This window comes from Myxine glutinosa, chromosome 9 (assembly GCF_964187855.1).
Source record: "Myxine glutinosa chromosome 9, kmMyxGlut1.1, whole genome shotgun sequence".
NCBI lineage: Eukaryota > Metazoa > Chordata > Myxini > Myxiniformes > Myxinidae > Myxine > Myxine glutinosa.
This window is the reverse complement of record NC_136269.1, coordinates 129,471,222-129,492,744: the sequence shown is the minus strand read 5'-3', so window position 1 is coordinate 129,492,744 and position 21,523 is coordinate 129,471,222. Positions and strand designations below refer to the sequence as shown.

General features: G+C 46.5%; 1 protein-coding gene across 5 annotated transcripts in view; it reads left to right on the top strand.

Moving 5' to 3' along the window:
- Nucleotides 1–21,523, top strand: part of LOC137434937 (RAC-alpha serine/threonine-protein kinase) — a 184,658-nt gene that overhangs the window by 148,932 nt on the left and 14,203 nt on the right. For all 5 annotated transcript variants that reach the window (XM_078784907.1, XM_078784909.1, XM_078784908.1 and 2 more), the window contains one exon: nucleotides 5,208–5,319. In XM_078784907.1, coding sequence (XP_078641033.1) covers nucleotides 5,208–5,319 — 112 coding nt within the window. The remainder of the gene's footprint in view (nucleotides 1–5,207; nucleotides 5,320–21,523) is intronic.

Sequence of the window (21,523 nt, the reverse complement as noted above, 5' to 3'; positions counted from 1 at the left end):
AAAAAGTGCCATTTCACACAAAAAAGTGCCATTTCACACAAAAAGTGCCATTTCACACAAAAAGAGCCATTTCACACAAAAAGAGCCATTTCACACAAAAAAGTGCCATTTCACACAAAAAGAGCCATTTCACACAAAAAGAGCCATTTCACACAAAAAGTGCCATTTCACACAAAAAGAGCCATTTCACACAAAAAAGTGCCATTTCACACAAAAAGAGCCATTTCACACAAAAAAGTGCCATTTCACACAAAAAGTGTCATTTCACACAAAAAAGTGCCATTTCACACAAAAAGTGTCATTTCACACAAAAAAGTGCCATTTCACACAAAAAAGTGCCATTTCACACAAAAAAGTGCCATTTCACACAAAAAAGTGCCATTTCACACAAAAAAGAGCCATTTCACACAAAAAAGAGCCATTTCACACAAAAAGAGCCATTTCACACAAAAAGAGCCATTTCACACAAAAAGAGCCATTTCACACAAAAAGAGCCATTTCACACAAAAAGAGCCATTTCACACAAAAAGAGCCATTTCACACAAAAAGAGCCATTTCACACAAAAAGAGCCATTTCACACAAAAAAGTGCCATTTCACACAAAAAGTGCCATTTCACACAAAAAAGTGCCATTTCACACAAAAAAGTGCCATTTCACACAAAAAAGTGCCATTTCACACAAAAAAGTGCCATTTCACACAAAAAAGTGCCATTTCACACAAAAAAGTGCCATTTCACACAAAAAAGTGCCATTTCACACAAAAAAGTGCCATTTCACACAAAAAAGTGCCATTTCACACAAAAAAGTGCCATTTCACACAAAAAAGTGCCAAATGGCACATTGTGTCAAAAGTGCCATTACATCTTCAAAGCGAAAGTGAAAAGTGAAAGCTTGCTGATGGGACGGCCAGGTTTACACCCACCTCCCCCTTTGAAGGATGGCCTACTTAGTGATTAAAAGCTCACGACTTCTCAATTGTCACCGACATTTTAATGGCTTCATGGGGACTGATGAATAGCAAATAAATTAAATAAATGAATATGTCAAGCGCCAGTGAATTGTTCATCTATATTCTATAACAATAAAAAGCAATGTGTGTGTGTGTCCTCCATAACTCCAAAACCATGAAACATATATACAGACTTGGCATTTAATATGGAATATTTTTTTTTCTTGACTTGGGTTTACTTTCTTAACTCAGTATATCAATCTGGTGAGTTTCTTTTACACTTTGGTGATTTATTTGTTAAAAGAACCATGTCACTGATTGTCTGTCGCAGCAAGAAGTCAACAACAGGATTATATCACAGGTGGCGTGGCAAAATTGACGGACAGGTGCATTTGATGATTGGCTTCACAGTCGGGTATACAAGGGTTGTTGCGTTCTGTATTAGTGGAAAACAACTGCTGCACGTCTCCAAAAGTTATTGCCGCTTCCTCTGGAGATCGTCCGTCAACTCGACAATGCTGTTTGTCATGGAGTGGTGGCTTTATGAAATTACGGCATGAAACAGCGTGCTATTGCTCGGTAGTATGGCATCACTCAAGGTCAGGTGTCAAAGATCCTGAAACGAAATGCTCAGAGGGGTGTCCCTACTCCAATACTGAGGCCAGGACGTCCACGCAGAACCACAAGGAGGGATGATCGCCAGCTGCACCGGTTAGTCCGCAATGGCCGTACCAAGTCAGCTAATCGGCTTCGGTCTGAGTGGCAGCAACTGACAAATGTGCCTGTATCCAGAAGGCTAGTCAACCTACGACTGGTTCAAGCAGGCTATCGTGCCAGGCGTCCCCTGACAAAGCCACACCTGACCAGACAACACCGCCAGCGCCGATTGCAGTGAGCCAGAGAGCACCGTCAATGGCAGCCATGACACTGGAATCACGTGATCTTCAGTGACGAGTCTAGATTTCTGGTATATCGTCAAGATGGCCACGTCCGAGTGTGCAGACAAGTGCATGAAGCCTACAACAAAGATTGTATAGTGCCAAGAGTCCAAGCTGGAGGTGGTGGGGTGACCGTTGGACTGCTTTTCATGCAGGGGGCAAAACTGACCTGGTTGTTCTGAATGGAAACCTGAACCAATTCAAGTACAGGGCCATTCTGGAAGAAACATTGCTTCCATTTGCTCGTGCAGCCTTTCGAGGAAACATTGTCTTCCAAGATGACAATGCACGGCCTCATCGTGCTCGCATGATCCAACACTTTCTTGCTGACCGTGGTGTAGAGCATATGGAGTGGCCTGCCATGTCTCCGGATATGAATCCGATAGAGAACTTGTGGGCAGAATTAACGCGTCAAATCGACCACTTGGACCAGCAGCCGACCTCTGTGCGTGAATTGCGGCAGGCTATTGTCACTGCATGGCAAGCGATTCCTGTCCAAACCTTGGCAAATCTCGTGAACAGCATGCCTCAACGTGTACGTGCTCTCCTGAATGCTCGTGGGGGTTACACGAAGTACTGAACTGTAATTTTACTATCCGTAATCCCAGTCGTAATTTAACTTTTGTTGTTGTTAAAAAAAAATTTGGCTAATGTGCAAAATAAAGAGATACTTCTGGAAAACGTACAGAAGTTTAACACAGTACTGTCCGTGAATTGAGTTCGATATCAGTTTACATCACTTTCAAGGATCAATTTATTTGTTTTGAAATGTCAAATGTGGTTTTTGTTTCTTTCAAAGGTCACATTAACAAAATCTAGAATAATTTCAACATAATTCCAATGAACTTTTGGTTCTAAGACATCTTGAAAAGTAAGTTCACCCCCACAAAAAAAAAAACCCATATTAAATGCCAAGTCTGTATATATACACAAAGAATTAAGTTAAGCACCCCTACACAACGAATTAAGGTAGGCACCCCCTAATATATATTCTTTATGTATATGTATACATTGGCATATATTCTAAGGTATGTGAGATCAAATAATGATTGGTATGACATTAGCAATTATCCATTGATGAAATTGAGTGATCAAAGTGAAAAAAAGTGATTGGTTGCGTCAGTGATCCGATCACGTGGGTCCTACACACGTTATTGACGCAAAGATCGCTAGAGGTCTTCTCAGAACAATGACTGTACGTTAGAAAACATAAACGTCATCCACACTGTCCGTGATGGACCTATAGCTCCATACTTAAATTGAGGTGAAAATATGCCTAAAATTCCCAAAAAATTTCACCTTAAATTATTCAGAATAAAATATTGAAAACGGCATGATTGTTATGTTTTTATGTGACCATAATATCACTTCTCCAGAAAATATAGCAATATCATGGGTATATTACACTGTTTTGACGACAACAAACTTGTAATGTGCGAGGTTGTAAAAAAACGGGGGGGGTGCTTAACTTAATTCTTTGTGTATATATCCAAATATAATTTCAGTTCTCCAGCTTTCAATGAGCGCACGTAATGACGTCTGACGTGACAATGACGTGAATACCAGAGATAATGTGCCGTGTGGCAGATGGTACTTATCGCTCCCATTAAGGTACAGCATAGCTGGATGGGATACCTTCATGGTGGTTCACCACTGATGGTATGAAATCGCATAGTAACTGGTATATAACTGAAAGGTTTTCAGTCATAAGTGTATGCAGGACTCACTGCGTTGCCCTGATGAGCCCCAAAAGGGCGAAACCAGGTCGGTAACTGTGAGTTTTACATACACTTATGACAGTATCTGAACTAAGATCAAAATTCTGCTCTGTCGGAGGGTTCTCTTGAGAGCTTGACAGGCAGAGGGTACGTACATGGTGGTGACGTCATTACGTGTGCTCATTGAAAGCTGGAGAACTGAAATTATATTTGGATTGGTTGCTCCCGGCCGCATCCAGGGGATTGCATATAATGACTGGATACCAGAGATAATGTGCCGCGTGGCAGACGGTACTTATCGCTCCCATTAAGGTACAGCATAGCTGGATGGGATACCTTAATGGCGGTTCACCACTGATGGTATGGAATCGCATAGTAACTGATAGATATACTGTATATATATATATATATATACTGTGTATATATATATATATATACTGTGTATATATATATATATATATATATATATATATATATATATATATATATATATATATATATATATACATATATATATATATATATATATATATATATATATAAATATATATATATATATATATATATAAATATATATATATATATATATATATATATATATATATATATATATATTGTTACGGATCCCGGATTTAGAGGAGTTACTATTCATGTCATTGCTTATTAATGTTTATTCTATTAAAGGTTGTTGTGGTTAAAGGGTTAGAGAGGCTCCGGATAACAGGAGACCGGAAACGGGATAGTGAACCGGAAGAAGAAAAAGACACGAGGTCTGGGAGAAGCGGCGATCTTCTTCTTCCTCGCCCAGCTCCGACGCGAGCGGTGTCGATATTGAGCAGCGTGGGGAACGCTGCGTTTGAAAGCCTGTCTGGCGAGAGGAGTTACCTGCGCGGGGTAATTACCGGTTACGCGTCAAGTTGCCGTGGGTTCGTGCACGGAACCAAGCGTCCGGCACAGTTCGCCTCAACGTCTACAAGGACGCGTACGGGTCGCACCTTGGGCCTCGTGCGCTTTGCGAGCCGCGCTTTGCTTTGCCCGCTTTGCTTTGCACGGAGGTGTGCGCTGCAGCAGCTGTTCCCGGTATGCGACGTGCACGTTTGGAGCACGTCAGCCAGGGGTTCGTTCAACCGCCCGTGTGCGGAGAAGTCGACCTTCACCTTGGTCTGGAGGGGCCCAGAGACATTGTGAGGGACAGTGACCATTGAGGGGTCGTGAGTGGGGAAAGGGGGGAAATATATGAGATGGCCATCTGAGTAATATTGTTGATTGATTGTTGAGTGTGGTTGATTGACTGGGAATATATTATCCATTAATCCGGATCCTTGGTGTGGGGGTTTCTTATTGGTTGTGTCTTTCATATTGATTGCGTTACGAAAGCGTATAAATCATATATCTTTCTGGCGGGGTCCTCCCACGGTCCGGGGGTCACCAAGACCAGGTAGTTACCGGGAGGACCACGTAACAATATATATATATATATATACATATAGATCAGATAACTAGATATAAACTCACAATTTTGCTGTTGTAACACAACATGCCTGTATATTTTGAGACGTGCTTTATCTTTGACTAATGCAGTTCATGGTTTCATTCACCAGAATGTCAACTTATGAAAACAGAGAGGCCCAGACCAAACACATTTATGATCCGCTGTCTGCAATGGACAACGGTCATCGAGCGCACCTTCCACGTGGAGACGCCAGCAGAAAGGTAAGCTACCTTCGACCTGCAACGCTCGGTCTCGCAGCAGCTCTGCTGATTGTACGACGCAAGGAAATGTTTGTGCTGCCGAAGATAGATTGCCATTGTTTTTCTCAATTTTTTTTTCATGGGAATCTCCAATCAGGAAGCAAAGATAATGTCACTCGACATTTCTGTGCACATGAAATGGTCCAGGTGTGCATATAAGCTGTTTATTGTGGGTTACATTACAACCTTAAGGCTGATTGTGGTTTATTTGGCGCACCACCTGTAGCCCCGATCAGACTTCCCATCTGTGGTTCATTTTGGTTATTTTCCATCAGACTTCCTTCCCTTCCACACTGTGTGGTTCCTTTAGGAGGTACCGTATTCTGAATGAGGAATGTTGAGCAGGAGGCTCTCCGGTCCCCTGCATAATGTGCAGTCTGGTTCGATGATCCCTGGAATGTGTTTAAACCATTTTACTAACTCGTCCTTTTGGTGGATGCGGTGGAATTTTATTGTTTATTTATTTAATTTATTATCCCAAAGGAAAATTAATTGCTCACATAATTAGTTAATTAAAACACTTGCTAATGTTAAAGTGTTTGTGGGTACCGAGCTCGATTCCATCATCCTCACATTAAACGTTCTGATCATGTGGTTCAGGATCACTCGCTTGAGCCATAACTAATCTCACAAAGATAACTAGAACGTCACTCGGTAGAGAGCACACCTCCGCCAGGCTGAACAGTTTACGTTTTGTATCCTACTGACAGGCCGAATCTGAATCCGTACCTTAACAAAAAAATAGTGGGCTTGTTCTTGTCACCTACACAACTCATCCACCACATTTTTTCATAACTCGTCCGCATAAGGGAGAGGGATGGGAGAAGGGAGGGGTGGGGGATAGAGAGGAGGGAGGGAGAATAGGGTGAGAGAGACAGAGAGGGGTGGGAGAGAGACAGAGAGGGGTGCGGGAGAGACAGAGAGGGGTGGGAGAGAGACAGAGAGGGGTGGGAGAGAGACAGAGAGTGGTGGGAGAGAGACAGAGAGGGGTGGGAGAGAGACAGAGAGGGGTGGGGGAGAGACAGAGAGGAGTGGGGGAGAGACAGAGAGGGGTGGGGGAGAGACAGAGAGGGGTGGGAGAGAGACAGAGAGGGGTGGGGGAGAGACAGAGAGGGGTGGGAGAGAGACAGAGAGGGGTGGGGGAGAGACAGAGAGGGGTGGGAGAGAGACGGACAGGGGTGGGAGAGAGACAGAGAGGGGTGGGGGAGAGACAGAGAGGGGTGGGGGAGAGACAGAGAGAGGGGTGGGGGAGAGACAGAGAGGGGTGGGGGAGAGACAGAGAGGGGTGGGAGAGAGACAGAGAGGGGTGGGGGAGAGACAGAGAGGGGTGGGAGAGAGACAGAGAGGGGTGGGAGAGAGATAGAGAGGGGTGGGGGAGAGACAGAGAGGCGTGGGGGAGAGACAGAGAGAGGGAGAGAGACAGAGAGGGGTGGGGGAGAGACAGAGAGGGGTGGGAGAGAGACGGAGAGGGGTGGGAGAGAGACAGAGAGGGGTGGGGGAGAGACAGAGAGGGGTGGGGGAGAGACAGAGAGAGGGGTGGGGGAGAGACAGAGAGGGGTGGGGGAGAGACAGAGAGGGGTGGGAGAGAGACAGAGAGGGGTGGGGGAGAGACAGAGAGGGGTGGGAGAGAGACAGAGAGGGGTGGGAGAGAGATAGAGAGGGGTGGGGGAGAGACAGAGAGGCGTGGGGGAGAGACAGAGAGAGGGGTGGGGGAGAGACAGAGAGGGGTGGGGGAGAGACAGAGAGGGGTGGGAGAGAGACAAAGAGGGGTGGGGGAGAGACAGAGAGGGGTGGGAGAGAGACAGAGAGGGGTGGGAGAGAGACAGAGAGGGGTGGGAGAGAGACAGAGAGGGGTGGGAGAGAGACAGAGAGGGGTGGGAGAGAGACAGAGAGGGGTGGGAGAGAGACAGAGAGGGGTGGGAGAGAGACAGAGAGGGGTGGGAGAGAGACAGAGAGGGGTGGGAGAGAGACAGAGAGGGGTGGGAGAGAGACAGAGAGGGGTGGGAGAGAGACAGAGAGGGGTGGGGGAGAGACAGAGAGGGGTGGGAGAGAGACAGAGAGGGGTGGGGGAGAGACAAAGAGGAGTGGGAGAGAGACAGAGAGTGGTGGGAGAGAGACAGAGAGGGGTGGGAGAGAGACAGAGAGGGGTGGGGGAGAGACAGAGAGGAGTGGGGGAAAGACAGAGAGGGGTGTGGGAGAGACAGAGAGGGGTGTGAGAGAGACAGAGAGGGGTGGGAGAGAGACAGAGAGGGGTGGGGGAGAGACATAGAGGGGTGGGAGAGAGACAGAGAGCGGTGGGAGAGAGACAGAGAGGGGTGGGGGAGAGACAGAGAGGGGTGGGAGAGAGACAGAGAGGGGTGGGGGAGAGACAGAGAGGGGTGGGAGAGAGACAGAGAGGGGTGGGGGAGAGACAGAGAGGAGTGGGGGAGAGACAGAGAGGGGTGGGGGAGAGACAGAGAGGGGTGGGAGAGAGACAGAGAGGGGTGGGGGAGAGACAGAGAGGGGTGGGAGAGAGACAGAGAGGGGTGGGAGAGAGACAGAGAGGGGTGGGAGAGAGACAGAGAGGGGTGGGAGAGAGACAGAGAGGGGTGGGAGAGAGACAGAGAGGGGTGGGAGAGAGACAGAGAGGGGTGGGAGAGAGACAGAGAGGGGTGGGGGAGAGACAGAGAGGGGTGGGAGAGAGACAGAGAGGGGTGGGAGAGAGACAGAGAGGGTGGGAGAGAGACAGAGAGGGGTGGGAGAGAGACAGAGAGGGGTGGGAGAGAGACAGAGAGGGGTGGGAGAGAGACAGAGAGGGGTGGGAGAGAGACAGAGAGGGGTGGGAGAGAGACAGAGAGGGGTGGGAGAGAGACAGAGAGGGGTGGGAGAGAGACAGAGAGGGGTGGGAGAGAGACAGAGAGGGGTGGGAGAGAGACAGAGAGGGGTGGGAGAGAGACAGAGAGGGGTGGGAGAGAGACAGAGAGGGGTGGGAGAGAGACAGAGAGGGGTGGGAGAGAAACAGAGAGGGGTGGGAGAGAGACAGAGAGGGGTGGGAGAGAGACAGAGAGGGGTGGGAGAGAGACAGAGAGGGGTGGGGGAGAGACAGAGAGGGGTGGGAGAGAGACAGAGAGGGGTGGGAGAGAGACAGAGAGGGGTGGGGGAGAGACAGAGAGGGGTGGGAGAGAGACAGAGAGGGGTGGGGGAGAGACAGAGAGGGGTGGGAGAGAGACAGAGAGGGGTGGGAGAGAGACAGAGAGGGGTGGGGGAGAGACAGAGAGGGGTGGGGGAGAGACAGAGAGGGGTGGGAGAGAGACAGAGAGGGGTGGGAGAGAGACAGAGAGGGGTGGGGGAGAGACAGAGAGGGGTGGGAGAGAGACAGAGAGGGGTGGGAGAGAGACAGAGAGGGGTGGGAGAGAGACAGAGAGGGGTGGGAGAGAGACAGAGAGGGGTGGGGGAGAGACAGAGAGGGGTGGGAGAGAGACAGAGAGGGGTGGGAGAGAGACAGAGAGGGGTGGGAGAGAGACAGAGAGGGGTGGGAGAGAGACAGAGAGGGGTGGGGGAGAGACAGAGAGGGGTGGGAGAGAGACAGAGAGGGGTGGGAGAGAGACAGAGAGGGGTGGGGGAGAGACAGAGAGGGGTGGGAGAGAGACAGAGAGGGGTGGGAGAGAGACAGAGAGGGGTGGGAGAGAGACAGAGAGGGGTGGGAGAGAGACAGAGAGGGGTGGGGGAGAGACAGAGAGGGGTGGGAGAGAGACAGAGAGGGGTGGGAGAGAGACAGAGAGGGGTGGGAGAGAGACAGAGAGGGGTGGGGTTGTGAGAGAAGGGTGAAAGAAGACTTTTTTGAGACATTGTGTTTATATCGTTTTTGGCCCTATCTCTCAATGGTGAAGAACCACTTGAAAAATTATTGTATCCGGATCCGGATCTTCACCAAAATCTAATCGATTCATCCTTGTCACACACCAGTCCTGTCCACCAAATCTTTCCCGAATCTGTCCATAAATTTTTGAGATTATGGTGCTCACAGAGAGACAGACAAACGGGTGAATACATTACCTCCATCCACCATTTTGCTACGTTTCAGCACGTGAGCACGCACTATATCCTATTATTACACAACAACAACAACAACATGCATTTTAAAGGCCATTTTCCCTGCTAGAGCGGGGGTTAGCCTTGCGGTCCCCATGACAATCTTCTCCATTTTGCCCTATTTTCTGCATCTCTCCTTGTTAACTCCCTTGCCCGCATTTCTTCTTCCACCATCTTTAGCCAAGTCTTTCTCGGTCTTCCCCGTCCTCTACTTCCTTCCACATTCGTTTCCATCACTCTTTTCAACCAGTCACTTTCATCCTTCCTCAACACATGACCAAACCATCTCAACCTGTTCCTCTTCACAGCATCAATCACAGGCTCTATTCCCATCATCTTTCGCAATTCATCATTTGTCTTCCTCTCTCTCAACGATACTCCGCACATCCGTCGAACCATTCACATTTCCACCCTTTCCAGCCTTCGTTGCTGCTCTACGTTCATTACCCATGTCTCGCTCCCATAAATCATAACACTTCTCACACATGCAGCATACACCTTTCCCTTCAGCTTCAACGACACTCCCCTCATCATCAGCACGCCACTCAATTCCCGAAACTTCTTCCATGCACATCTCACTCGAGCAACCGTTGCCGAGTCTGATCCACCTTCTCCATTCAGCATGTCTCCGAGGTAGCAAAATGTTTTCACACCTTCCAGCTTCACGCCGTCTCCAAGATCCAACTCAACATTTCCTCCATCTGCAGCTCCCTCTGTGCACACCTTACATTTGAATGTAGCTGCCACACTGGTTAATGACCCTCTCAGACCACTACATTTTTGATGAACCCACTCAGCGCACATTGTACACTGAATGGAGTTCACTCCGACACCCTTCCTACACACAGCACAATATCCTATTATTACACGCAGCCATGAATCAAGCTGGGAGTGTCGTATATGACTTACAAGGGAGGAGTTCATGGGGATATCTCACAAATATATCTCATATCGATTGAGCCATAAATAATCTCACAAAGACAACGAGAACGTCACTCGGTAGAGCGCATACCTCCGCCAGGCTGAACAGTTTATGTTTCTGTTCATGGGGTTCATGGGGTTCATGGCCATGTGCCTTGTGGCACCTGCGAGAAAAGCATCTCCAGCCATTTTATTTGTCGCAAATATTTGTTTTGTGGACAATGATTATTTGCTTCGTCTATTAAAAACTGCGAAGTAATATTTGTGCAATTTATGAGAAAATAATATTTAAGCAATCTATCTGGTCGATTTCATTGGACTCTGACTCTTCAGACTCCTGTTGGAGTTATAGTCGATTAAGAGGTTCAAAAATGCAAGATCATTCACATTCAGCTTGACAGAGCCATACAGGGATCTTGGAATTTGCTCTCGGATAGCGGTTCATCTCAGGGGTCACGTAAATATTATGTAAACAGGAAGGGTGTAGGAGGACAGGCTTAGAGGAAGGAAATTGAAGAGGGAAGTAAAGGGGGAAAATATAGAGGATAAAGGAGAGTAGTGAAGCGTGTGATGATATGGAAACAAAAGGATTATGTAACAAGTAGGGAGGAGAGAGGGAAGACAAAAAGAAGAGGGTAAGAAAATCCATCATACTGTCCACAGGAAAGGGAGGGGGTGGGAGGTGAAGGGCGTGTCAAAAATGTCATTGTCTTTAATACATAAGACATAGATTGTCCTTTTGAAAGACATGCACCTACTTTTTGCACACAATGCAGCCTGATTAGTGTCCCTCATAAAATAGGGAATGCTCAAAAATGCAGGGATTCCCTGCTGGAACTGCACCAGATGGTAGTTTTTCTTATTAAACCAAGACAAAGAAAATGTGTATGGACACAAGTGTGTATGTGTGTGTCATGTGTACGTGTGTGTTATTATGAATTATACTCAAGACGAGCAACCTGCATTATTTGCATATAAAAAGGATGCAGAACTATGTCAAAGTGTGTGTGTGCGTGTGCATATGTGTGTATATTGTCGTGTCCCCGGGGTTAAGACCCCGAATGGCCAAAACGAGCTTTGACTCCGAGGCGTATACCCGACTTGGCGGTAGTGACACGCCCGGGAAGGTTTGAGGCCTTATCTGATCGGAACACACGCAGGGGTTAATCCGAACCCACAAACACAAAGACGGGACAGCAAAATCCACAATACAAGGAAAGTAAAATTCGACAAATAATTAATTATTGAATAAAAATAAATGCAAATAACAATGAATGGTGAGGTAAAACTAAAATTCCTAAATGAGGGACCCTCCACTCAGACTCGTACACAAACAAGGGGAAAACGAAAGTAAAAATAAATTGGTGTTTATAGTTCTGGCACTTAGCGTTGTTGTTCAAGGGAGGCCGTCAAATGCAGTCGGCAGCACATAGGGGCCCGCAGCCGCGCAAGGGAAAGATGCACATGATGGCACGAAGCTCTTCTCCATCTCGCCACAGACATGAAGGGATTGTGTGTGGCCGGTCCTCTCCTGCTCTTGTCTCCTTCTGACCGACACACCAAAGGCTCCGGAACATCTCCACAGGCGCACACGAAGCCAAAAAGCGACCGTTTGCTTGCGTGACCGAGGCAAGAGAATTAACAAGGGCCAGACGTCTTCCTCTTCCTCCTCCTTCCACTATCCAAAGTTTCACAAACGGACATGGCCAGAGACACAGCCGTTTACCAGCGTGACCAAGACAGAGGGAAAGAGCGAGTGAAGCGACCATCCCTCACGTGAAGCCAGGACCAGTATAGAGAGCAAGATGGCGCGACCGCGTCTTTTCCCCTTCACTCTCGAATGTTCCACGATGACGTCACACTCTCTGTCCAGTCATCGAGCGCTACTGAATCTCACGAAGGCCGGGGCGTAGCCTCCCCATTACAAGTCTTCGGGGGGGGGGGGGGGGGGTGGGTGGGCAGAGTCCAATCTCTTTTGGGAATATTTGGAGTCCAATCTCTGCCGCGAGGTGAGGCTTGCGTGCTGATCGGCAAATGTTCTGGGTGTTGGTTAGCCCTGGCGGCGGTGTGAGTGAATGCGTCAATTTACAGTGCGATCGTTGTAGTCATTGTAATGGCGGCCCTTTTTGATGCAATAACATTGAAGTTAAAAATCACAGGGCAATTACACACTGGGGTTTATCCTGAAGCCCTACCTAATTAGCATAGCTCCACCCCTCATATGAAGACACATATAAGACATATAAGAAGACATAAGATCGTATATATACGATCTTATTCTATACAGATTCCCTACTTAGTTACATCGAGGTGGGCTTCTTATTCGCATCACACGGTCCATACATACTATTCCTCCAACGCGGCTTCCTCGAACGCTGTTTCCAATTTACGCGCTGAATTAAATGCGTCAAAACCTCCCCAACGCGAGGGTGTGTTTCGCATTTACGCGATCGTGGCTGGTATTTTCCCAAAGATTTATATTATTCTTATTCCTTGTTACTGTACTGTACTTTATTTAACCCTTGTACACACAAGACAGGTGTTCTTAGGCTAAATACAAGGCTAAAAAGACTTGTGTGGACAAGGGTTAATTAATATTTAATTTACTAGGGCATTGCCCGTACTATATCTATATCTAAAATTATATCCCCCCCTCTATTTACATGCAATGGTTTGGTCCAAAGCGAACGGCTTGCGAGTACGGTGACAATCCCCCCCCTCTATTTACATGCAATGGTTTGGTCCAAAGCGAACGGCTTCCGGAGTTTGGTAAAGAAATCGCCATCGCGTGCACAAACGCGCAGGAAAGCGAATGAATCGCAAATTCGTTTTTATTAGTTTTAAAACATAGTTTAACGCCAACATAGTTTGCAAACGTGAAATAAATGAATACGCTCTCAAATGTGCCATCCGAGGCAGAGTGTTTCCGCCACGTTCGGCACACGCGATAGTTCGCTGCTCTCTGATTGGTTGAATCGTTTTTTGGACATAGCTCGGTAAGTAATTGTCCGATTAATATGAAACCTTGAAAAGGCACATCCTCGGGTCCCCAGCAATATACCTGGCAAGTTAAAAGTATATCGGACCCGTGGTTGTCGAGAAACAGCGGTCACAGACAAACGTACAAACGTACAGAGATTACTGGAATTATAGATAGATACATACGATGATACGAGTCGCCATTTGCCGTCATCGCTCGCAGTTCAATTTTACATTCTGGATTAATTGCGCCAAAACGGCCGGCGTTTCCCCAAAGATTTTATTCTTTTTCCTTATTCCTTATTACCTTGCTTAATTCCTATTTAATTTATGTACACGCGTGGCACGAGCTGCCACCTGTCACCATCTCCGAACCTGCCGCCATCAAGTGAGCTAACGTCGATCATTATGGCTCCCAAAAGACCCAATTTGAACCAACCAGACAAGAAGAGGAGGAAAACAATGACCATGGAGGTCAAACTTGATATCCTGAATAACTTATCAGTTTCTGCTTCATCTTTGGCCAGGCAATATGGCGTGAATGAATCAACCATTAGGATGGTACGGAAGGCCGAAGATAAAATCCGTTCCAGCATTCATGCAGGAGCCTCCATCGCAACATCATACGTCAGCAGGAGAGACACCCTTGTTGAAAAAATGGAGAAAAGATTGAGTGTCTGGATCGAATTTTAGCTCTTTCACGAGCCTCGATTCAGTATACAACTAGAACGGGCACTCGGTAGAGCGCATACCTTCGCCGCAGCTACTGTTCTGTACTTGGCATGGGAGTGTAGGGAACAGAACAGTGAACAGTTTGGATTTTGACCTTTTCGTGACCTTGACCTTGACCTTTGACCCGATTGCTCCCAAAATCTAATCAAATGTGTCCCGTATAATAACCAATCATCCCACCAAATTTCATGCAATTCGGTTGAATACTTTTTGAGTTATGCGAATAACATACACACACACACACACACAGACATACAAATAAATACACAGCGATCAAAACATAACCTTCCGCTTTTGCGAAGGTAAAAACAAACACATCCGCCAAACGAACACATCCGCAAAACAAACACATCCTCAAAATAAACACATCCACCAAACAAACACATGCGCCAAACTAACACATCCGCCAAACAAACACATCTGCAAAACAAACACATCCGTAAAATTATGACGTCAGAGTGTCATGTCGCATATCACAAGATTGGGCATTGAATTCTGAACATTTTGGCATTAGTTTCATACAAATTGGACACAAATTGACCGCGCTATGGTAAAAAGACGATTTTGACCTTTTCATGACCTTGACCTTGACCTTTGACCCGATCGATTCCAAAATCTAATCAAATGGTTCCCGGATAATAACCTATCATCCCACCAAATTTCATGCGAATCGGTTGAATACTTTTTGAGTTATGCGAATAACATACACACACACACACAGACATACAAATAAATACACAGCGATCAAAACATAACCTTCCGCTTTTGCGAAGGTAATAAATACACAGCGATCAAAACATAACCTTCCGCTTTTGCGAAGGTAATTAACCTGAAATTGCAGACAGAATTATTTATTTTATCTGAGAAGCTAAACGAATCTTCTTCTTCTTTAGTACCTCAAACTTTATGTGAAATGCGATCGATTTTTAAAAATCAGAATTTGAGCAAATCTGTTTCATTCGTCTGTTAATATGCCTCCCCGATTGACAAATCTGCAATTTGAATTTCATTTGAGGTTGAAATGATTGCGGGAGATCGCGTTATAGTGATGACGTCTTGGATGGACATCCTCTTCTTCAGTCGCTCATAACTTTGAGTGAAATACGATCGAGTTAAAAATAGTCAGAATTTGAGCAAATCTGTTTCATTCGTTTGTTAATATGCCTCATCTCTTGACAAATCTGCAATTATAATTTTTTTTGAGGTTGAAATGATCGCGGGAGATTGCGTTATAGTGATGACGTCCTGGATGGACATCTTCTTCTTCAGTCGCGCATAACTTTGAGTGAAATACGATCGAGTTAAAAATAGTCAGAATTTGAGCAAATCCGTTTCATTCGTTTGTTAATATGCCTCATCTATTGTCAAATCTGCAATTATAATTTTTTTTGAGGTTGAAATGATCGCGGGAGATCGCGTTATAGTGATGACGTCCTGGATGGACATCTTCTTCTTCAGTCGCTCATAACTTTGAGTGAAATACGATCGAGTTAAAAATAGTCAGAATTTGAGCAAATCTGTTTCCCAAAATCTAATCAAATGTGTCCCGTATAATAACCAATCATCCCACCAAATTTCATGCAATTCGGTTGAATACTTTTTGAGTTATGCGATTAACATACACACACACAGACATACAAATAAATACACAGCGATCAAAACATAACCTTCCGCTTTTGCGAAGGTAAAAAAGAAAAAAGAAAAAAAAGTGAGACCCTCAGCTGTTGCTGGAAAATGCTATGGCCTGGGATTGCCCATGATTTTAGAGGTTTCCCTCGTCGGAAAGAAGAAGTGAAGAGGATCATTGATCTGCAAAACATATTGGAGGGGAAGGATTTGATGACATGGAAGAAGAAGAAGTAGAAGAACTGTTAAAGTCCCATGGAGAAGAACTGTCCACTGAAGAACTTGTCACACAGACATCTCATTGTTACGCCGTAACAATGTTACGGGAAGTTACGTCCCCCCCCTTACCTCTGGTCTCGGTGGACCTCCGAACCCCGAGAGGGTCCCCGGCAGAAAGATGTGTTATCCTTGGTTGAAATCCAGCAAATAATGAAACCCTCAATAGTCAGGGCCCTTAGGGATATTTTGGGACCGGTTGGTTCAAATTCTTCCAAAAGCACCAAATTTGGCCCAGATGTTGTCCATGCCATACTCTTTCGATTTTTGACGGGCGCCAAGACTGGCGGCCCTCCCCCCCCCGGGGGGGCCATATTGGCGAAATACTAAATGGCCGCCACCCGGATTAGAGGGAAATCAGTTAAATAACCAAAAGGGTTGGAATCATGTATGATACCACTTTTCAGGGGTTTTCGAGGTCGAGGAATCCAATTATGATGTTATTTTGATGATTCGAGGTCAAGGTCAACCCTCAAGGTCATCTTCAAGGTCATTTTTGAGTCAAACATGTCGGTTTTTTAGTTTTTTGTCAAGATTTACGCGAGGTTCACCATTTTATGTTTCTGGGTTGGGTAATCGAACTCTGACCTTATTTTTGACAATTAGAGGAAATATTTACATGTCTATTTCCTAATTTTCAGGCATATGCAGTTCATCAGTCTAATTACAAAGGTACGGATTTTGATGTTTTATGAAATGTATGCCATATCCTTGTGTTTAATTTTTGTGCGATCATGATCCGGGTTCATGTATACATGATTGTATACATGTCATAAATATGACGTCATAGGTCATGTGACCTGGCGGCCATATTGGATTTTATGAAAACCTTAAAAATGGATCCCTGCCTTCATTTTTCGATCGATTCATTTTGAACTTTGACCACTTATAGTACGCCATGTGATTGGATGCATATCCTAATTATGACGTCATAGGTCAGGTAACATGGCGGGATGGACCGGTATGGTCCCCGGATCATACCGCCCTTGGCGCCCATCAAAAATCGAAAGAGTATGGCATGGGCAACATCTGTGCCAAATTTGATGCTTTTGGAAGAATTTTAACCAAAATATCCCTAAGGGCCCTGACTACAATGGAAGCAGCAAATGAAACAGTCAAATCAATAATGCAACCACACCAGGTTAAAAACAAACAATAATATATTATAAATCACACACAAAGAGCCATACAACAATGGGGGCAATCACCCCTACTTTCAAATCTTACGATGATATCCTTGTCAAGCCCCTTAACCCCACACTCACGGCACCTCCCCAGTGTCTCTGCACCCCTCCAAGGCGAAGTCCCAATGTCTCTGTGCGCTCCCGCGATCGGGGAGTCAAGGCCCGATGGTCAATTTAGGCGTAGGCGAGCGAGACGACCCCGAGGTCACGTTGTTCAGCACCCAGCAACACAGCGGTGGAAAGGAACCTCCCAAAGACGCGCTCCGACGTACACGTTGCGGTTCAATCCGCGAGCCTCCGTATAATTCTCACGTGCCCCTTTCTGGCACAGCCGTCCCCGGCAAACGACCGGGGAATAATGCCCACCCGACACGACAAAAACCTGTTCACTGCAGGTTGCTCACGTGGCAAAGATGGTGGACGGCTTTCACTCCAACCCGGGCTTTGAGGCCAGGATCCTCTGGATCCTCAATGAGGATACCCGACGACACAGGCTCCACACACTCCGGCGATGTCTCTTATCGCCCGAACTTCCCTTCAAGGACGCAAAGTTCACTCGCACTGTACGTCGACCGCTCGGTCCGGAGCTAAAACAACCACGTCTCTTCACGATCTCCTCCCGCCTCTTCTTCCTCTCGCTCCACCTCTTCCGGTCACGATCCGGATTTCCGGCCACATTTTACCAGGAGCGCTTTTAAATCTTTTAACTATAATAACCCTTTCCCTTCAACCACAATCACCAGAATACTTCGAACCAACAACAATAATCATAACAACAATCCTTATGGCCGAATCCGTAACACTCATGAAGACGACAATGAAGAATATGATGAAGAGCCAGAAAAGGCAGACTTAACCACCAAACTGCTGGAGGAGCTCTTCAAGGCAACAACTGCCCAATAAATTGCTGTGAGGATAGATCCTTTTGTGCAAAGAAGCCTGAAGTTCAAGTGGGCCATAGAGTCAGCTTTAAATCCCTACACAGAACTTCACAGGGAGTTAAAACAGAAGGCAAAGCAAGTGCCTATAACACAATTCTTTAGGCCTACTTCAACAGCTAATAGCAGCACTTCAACCACTTCCACCAGCAATTCAACCCCATCCACCAGCAAATCATCACCCAAACCTCCAACAACCACCTCACAATAAGGTGAGGTATTTTGCAATACAGTACTATTATGGTACTAACACTTATTTTAATGTATATTTAATAATGCTGCACCATTCCATACAAAGAAACATGTAAAAAAAGCAAGAAAGGCTGTTTTAGGGTCAGTTTTTTGGGAGCCTGGAACATATCCCCAATTTCCCCATACGCTTAATGATTCCTCCAACGCGAATTCCTCCAACACGAGGTTATCCCAGAACGTGGTTATCCCCCGTGTTGGAGGAAGTTTTACTGTATACATATATATATATATATATATATGTATATATATATATATATATATATATATATATATATATATATATATATATATAAATATATATATATATATATATATATATATATTGTTACAGCACTGGGTTTTGGGTTACTATGACCAGGGCAGAGTTGGGGGTGGGCGGGTGGGGGTATCCTCGGTCCTTCTCGAACATAGCGGGCCTGAGGCTACCGCACACGAATAACTGTGACTTTGTACCGTGGCAGGTTGCTGGAATGCATTGCTCCCCAAGACCAGGGCAGGACTGTGGCTGTGTGGAGCAACATGGGAGCGGAGATGCAGGCCAGGAAAGATGAGGTGGCAGGATGGTCAATTGTAGAGAATGCTATAAGAGCGAGATCCATTGGACGCGAGACACTCCAAGAAGAAAATGATCGTTTCGGTACTTGTGAAAAGGTCTGATGTGTGACGTCACCCTTGCAGTTCATTGGTAGCCTGGCCCAGTATGTGACGTCATACATACCAGAAACGTCTATGATAGTTGAAGCCTGCTCCTATGACATGTAGTTATTTCATTAAACAGGGGGTGAGGGGTGGTACAGTATATATAAAAATTATACCAGAAATATGGCTCAATTGCAGTCTGAAAAACCACAGAACCGCTCACTGCAATAAAGCAGTGCCAGCTGTTGGAGGCAGCGTAAAGCAATATCAGCCTGCATTGGCTTAGAAGCCTTTTATGTGCAGACTGCTAGTCCCACTGCCCAAGGAAAGGAATCTATACACGGCCTTGTTTTTGGCTCCCTGGCTGTCATCAGCGTGGAGTGGATTCCACCCAGGAGTTGTGCTGACAGTCCGTCCCATGAGGGAGTATAGACCACTAGCATGTCTTTGCTTGTGCGCACAGCTGAGGAGATGGCTTGGTTCATGGGTCATGGTTCCTTGCTCGGGTGGAGATTAGTCAGGTTCACAATGTTTTTTCGTTCAAAATCATGGTAGATTAGCAAACCTATACATTTTTGGAAACGTTATTACATGGAAAATCTGAAAATCAATGTTTACATTTGCCAATTCCGACCAATTCGATTCGACCAATTCGACCAATTCCATTCGACCAATTCGACCATTCGACCATTCGACCAATCGTTTCGATCGACCATTCGACCAATTCGACCATTCGACCAATCGCTTCGATCGACCATTCGACCAATTCGATCGATTCGATTCGATTCGATTCATCGAATTCGATTCGATCGACCATTCGACCAATTCGATTTGCCAATCAATTTGACCGACCTTTGCTTGTGTGGAACGGACTGTGAAAACGATGCGGACTATATTGTCGGATACGACACACAGGACGGTGATGACGAACTCTAAATGGCATATTCTGTAATCGTGTATGTTTGATGCCATTGACTGCCTGTGTATATTTTGTCATTGACTGCCTGTGTAGATGTGAAGTTATACTGACTGCATGTGTATATATGATTTTGCTGACTGCCTGTGTATGTTTGGTGATATGAATTATTGTGACACATTTTGATGTTATTAACTGCCTGTACAAAATGATAACATGTATTTGATTATGCAACTTATCGTGAATATAAAGACAGTGAAGGAGCTGCGCTCCAACGCGAGTCGAAAGAAGTGACGCGACCAAAAACGGAATTCGTCCGAGTTGCTTTATTGAAACAAAACAGCTCAGGTATTCTGACAAAAGCCCGTTTATCGGGCAGCAATATATATACACATTTATGTCGGGAAGTTTGCCCGGCAAAAGCTATACCGGGCATGCCCGGGTGTCAAGGGCGAGCCTTGGAAAGGCGAGTCTGGACCTGCCCGGGCGTGTTTGGCTGCGGCCTGGCAAGTCGAGGCTGGGCGTGCCCGGGCGCTCTGGACGAGCACTGGAAAGGCGAGAGCGGGTATGCCCGGACGCTCTGGGCGAGCCCTGGAAAGGCGATAGCGGGCATGCCCGGACGCTCTGGGCGAGCCCTGGAAAGGCGATAGCGGGCATGCCCTGACGCTCTGGGTGAGCCCTGGAAAGGCGAGAGCGGGCATGCCCTGACGCTCTGGGCGAGCCCTGGAAAGGCGATAGCGGGCATGCCCTGACGCTCTGGGCGAGCCCTGGAAAGGCGATAGCGGGCATGCCCTGACGCTCTGGGCGAGCCCTGGAAAGGCGAGAGCGGGCATGCCCTGACGCTCTGGGCGAGCCCTGGAAAGGCGAGAGCGGGCATGCCCTGACGCTCTGGGCGAGCCCTGGAAAGGCGAGAGCGGGCGTGCCCTGACGCTCTGGGCGAGCCCTGGAAAGGCGAGAGCGGGCATGCCCTGACGCTCTGGGCGAGCCCTGGAAAGGCGATAGCGGGCATGCCCTGACGCTCTGGGCGAGCCCTGGAAAGGCGATAGCGGGCATGCCCTGACGCTCTGGGCGAGCCCTGGAAAGGCGATAGCGGGCATGCCCGGACGCTCTGGGCGAGCCCTGGAAAGGCGAGAGCGGGCATGCCCGGGAAAGACGAGACCGGGCGTGCCCGGGAGGTTCGGGCGTGCCCGGGAACAGTGAGTCTGGGCATGCCCGGGAGAGGCGCGTCTGGCCGTGTTCTGGCCGGTGCAAGGCGATTGTGTGCATCCAGCGGTAACCGCTACAACAGTATTTTGCAATTCAAAACCTTTGATTCGTGTCTTACCATTCCCCATAGCACTAATTTGATACTTTCATTGGATTCCTTGTCCCTGAAAATATAGGTTTAGTATATTTTAAAAAGTTTTTAGGGAAATTAGAGGCAGAAATAGAACAAAATATGTATTTTACAGTGGCCATTTTGAAAATCCAAAATGGCCGCCATACAGGTATCTCTCCAAATGTAAACATTGATTTTTAGTTTCCTTATGCTATAACCTTTCCAAAAATGTATAGGTTTCCTAATGTACCATGATTTTGAACGAAATATAATTTATTGACATAGTGAACCTGACTAGATGGGTGATTTGTGA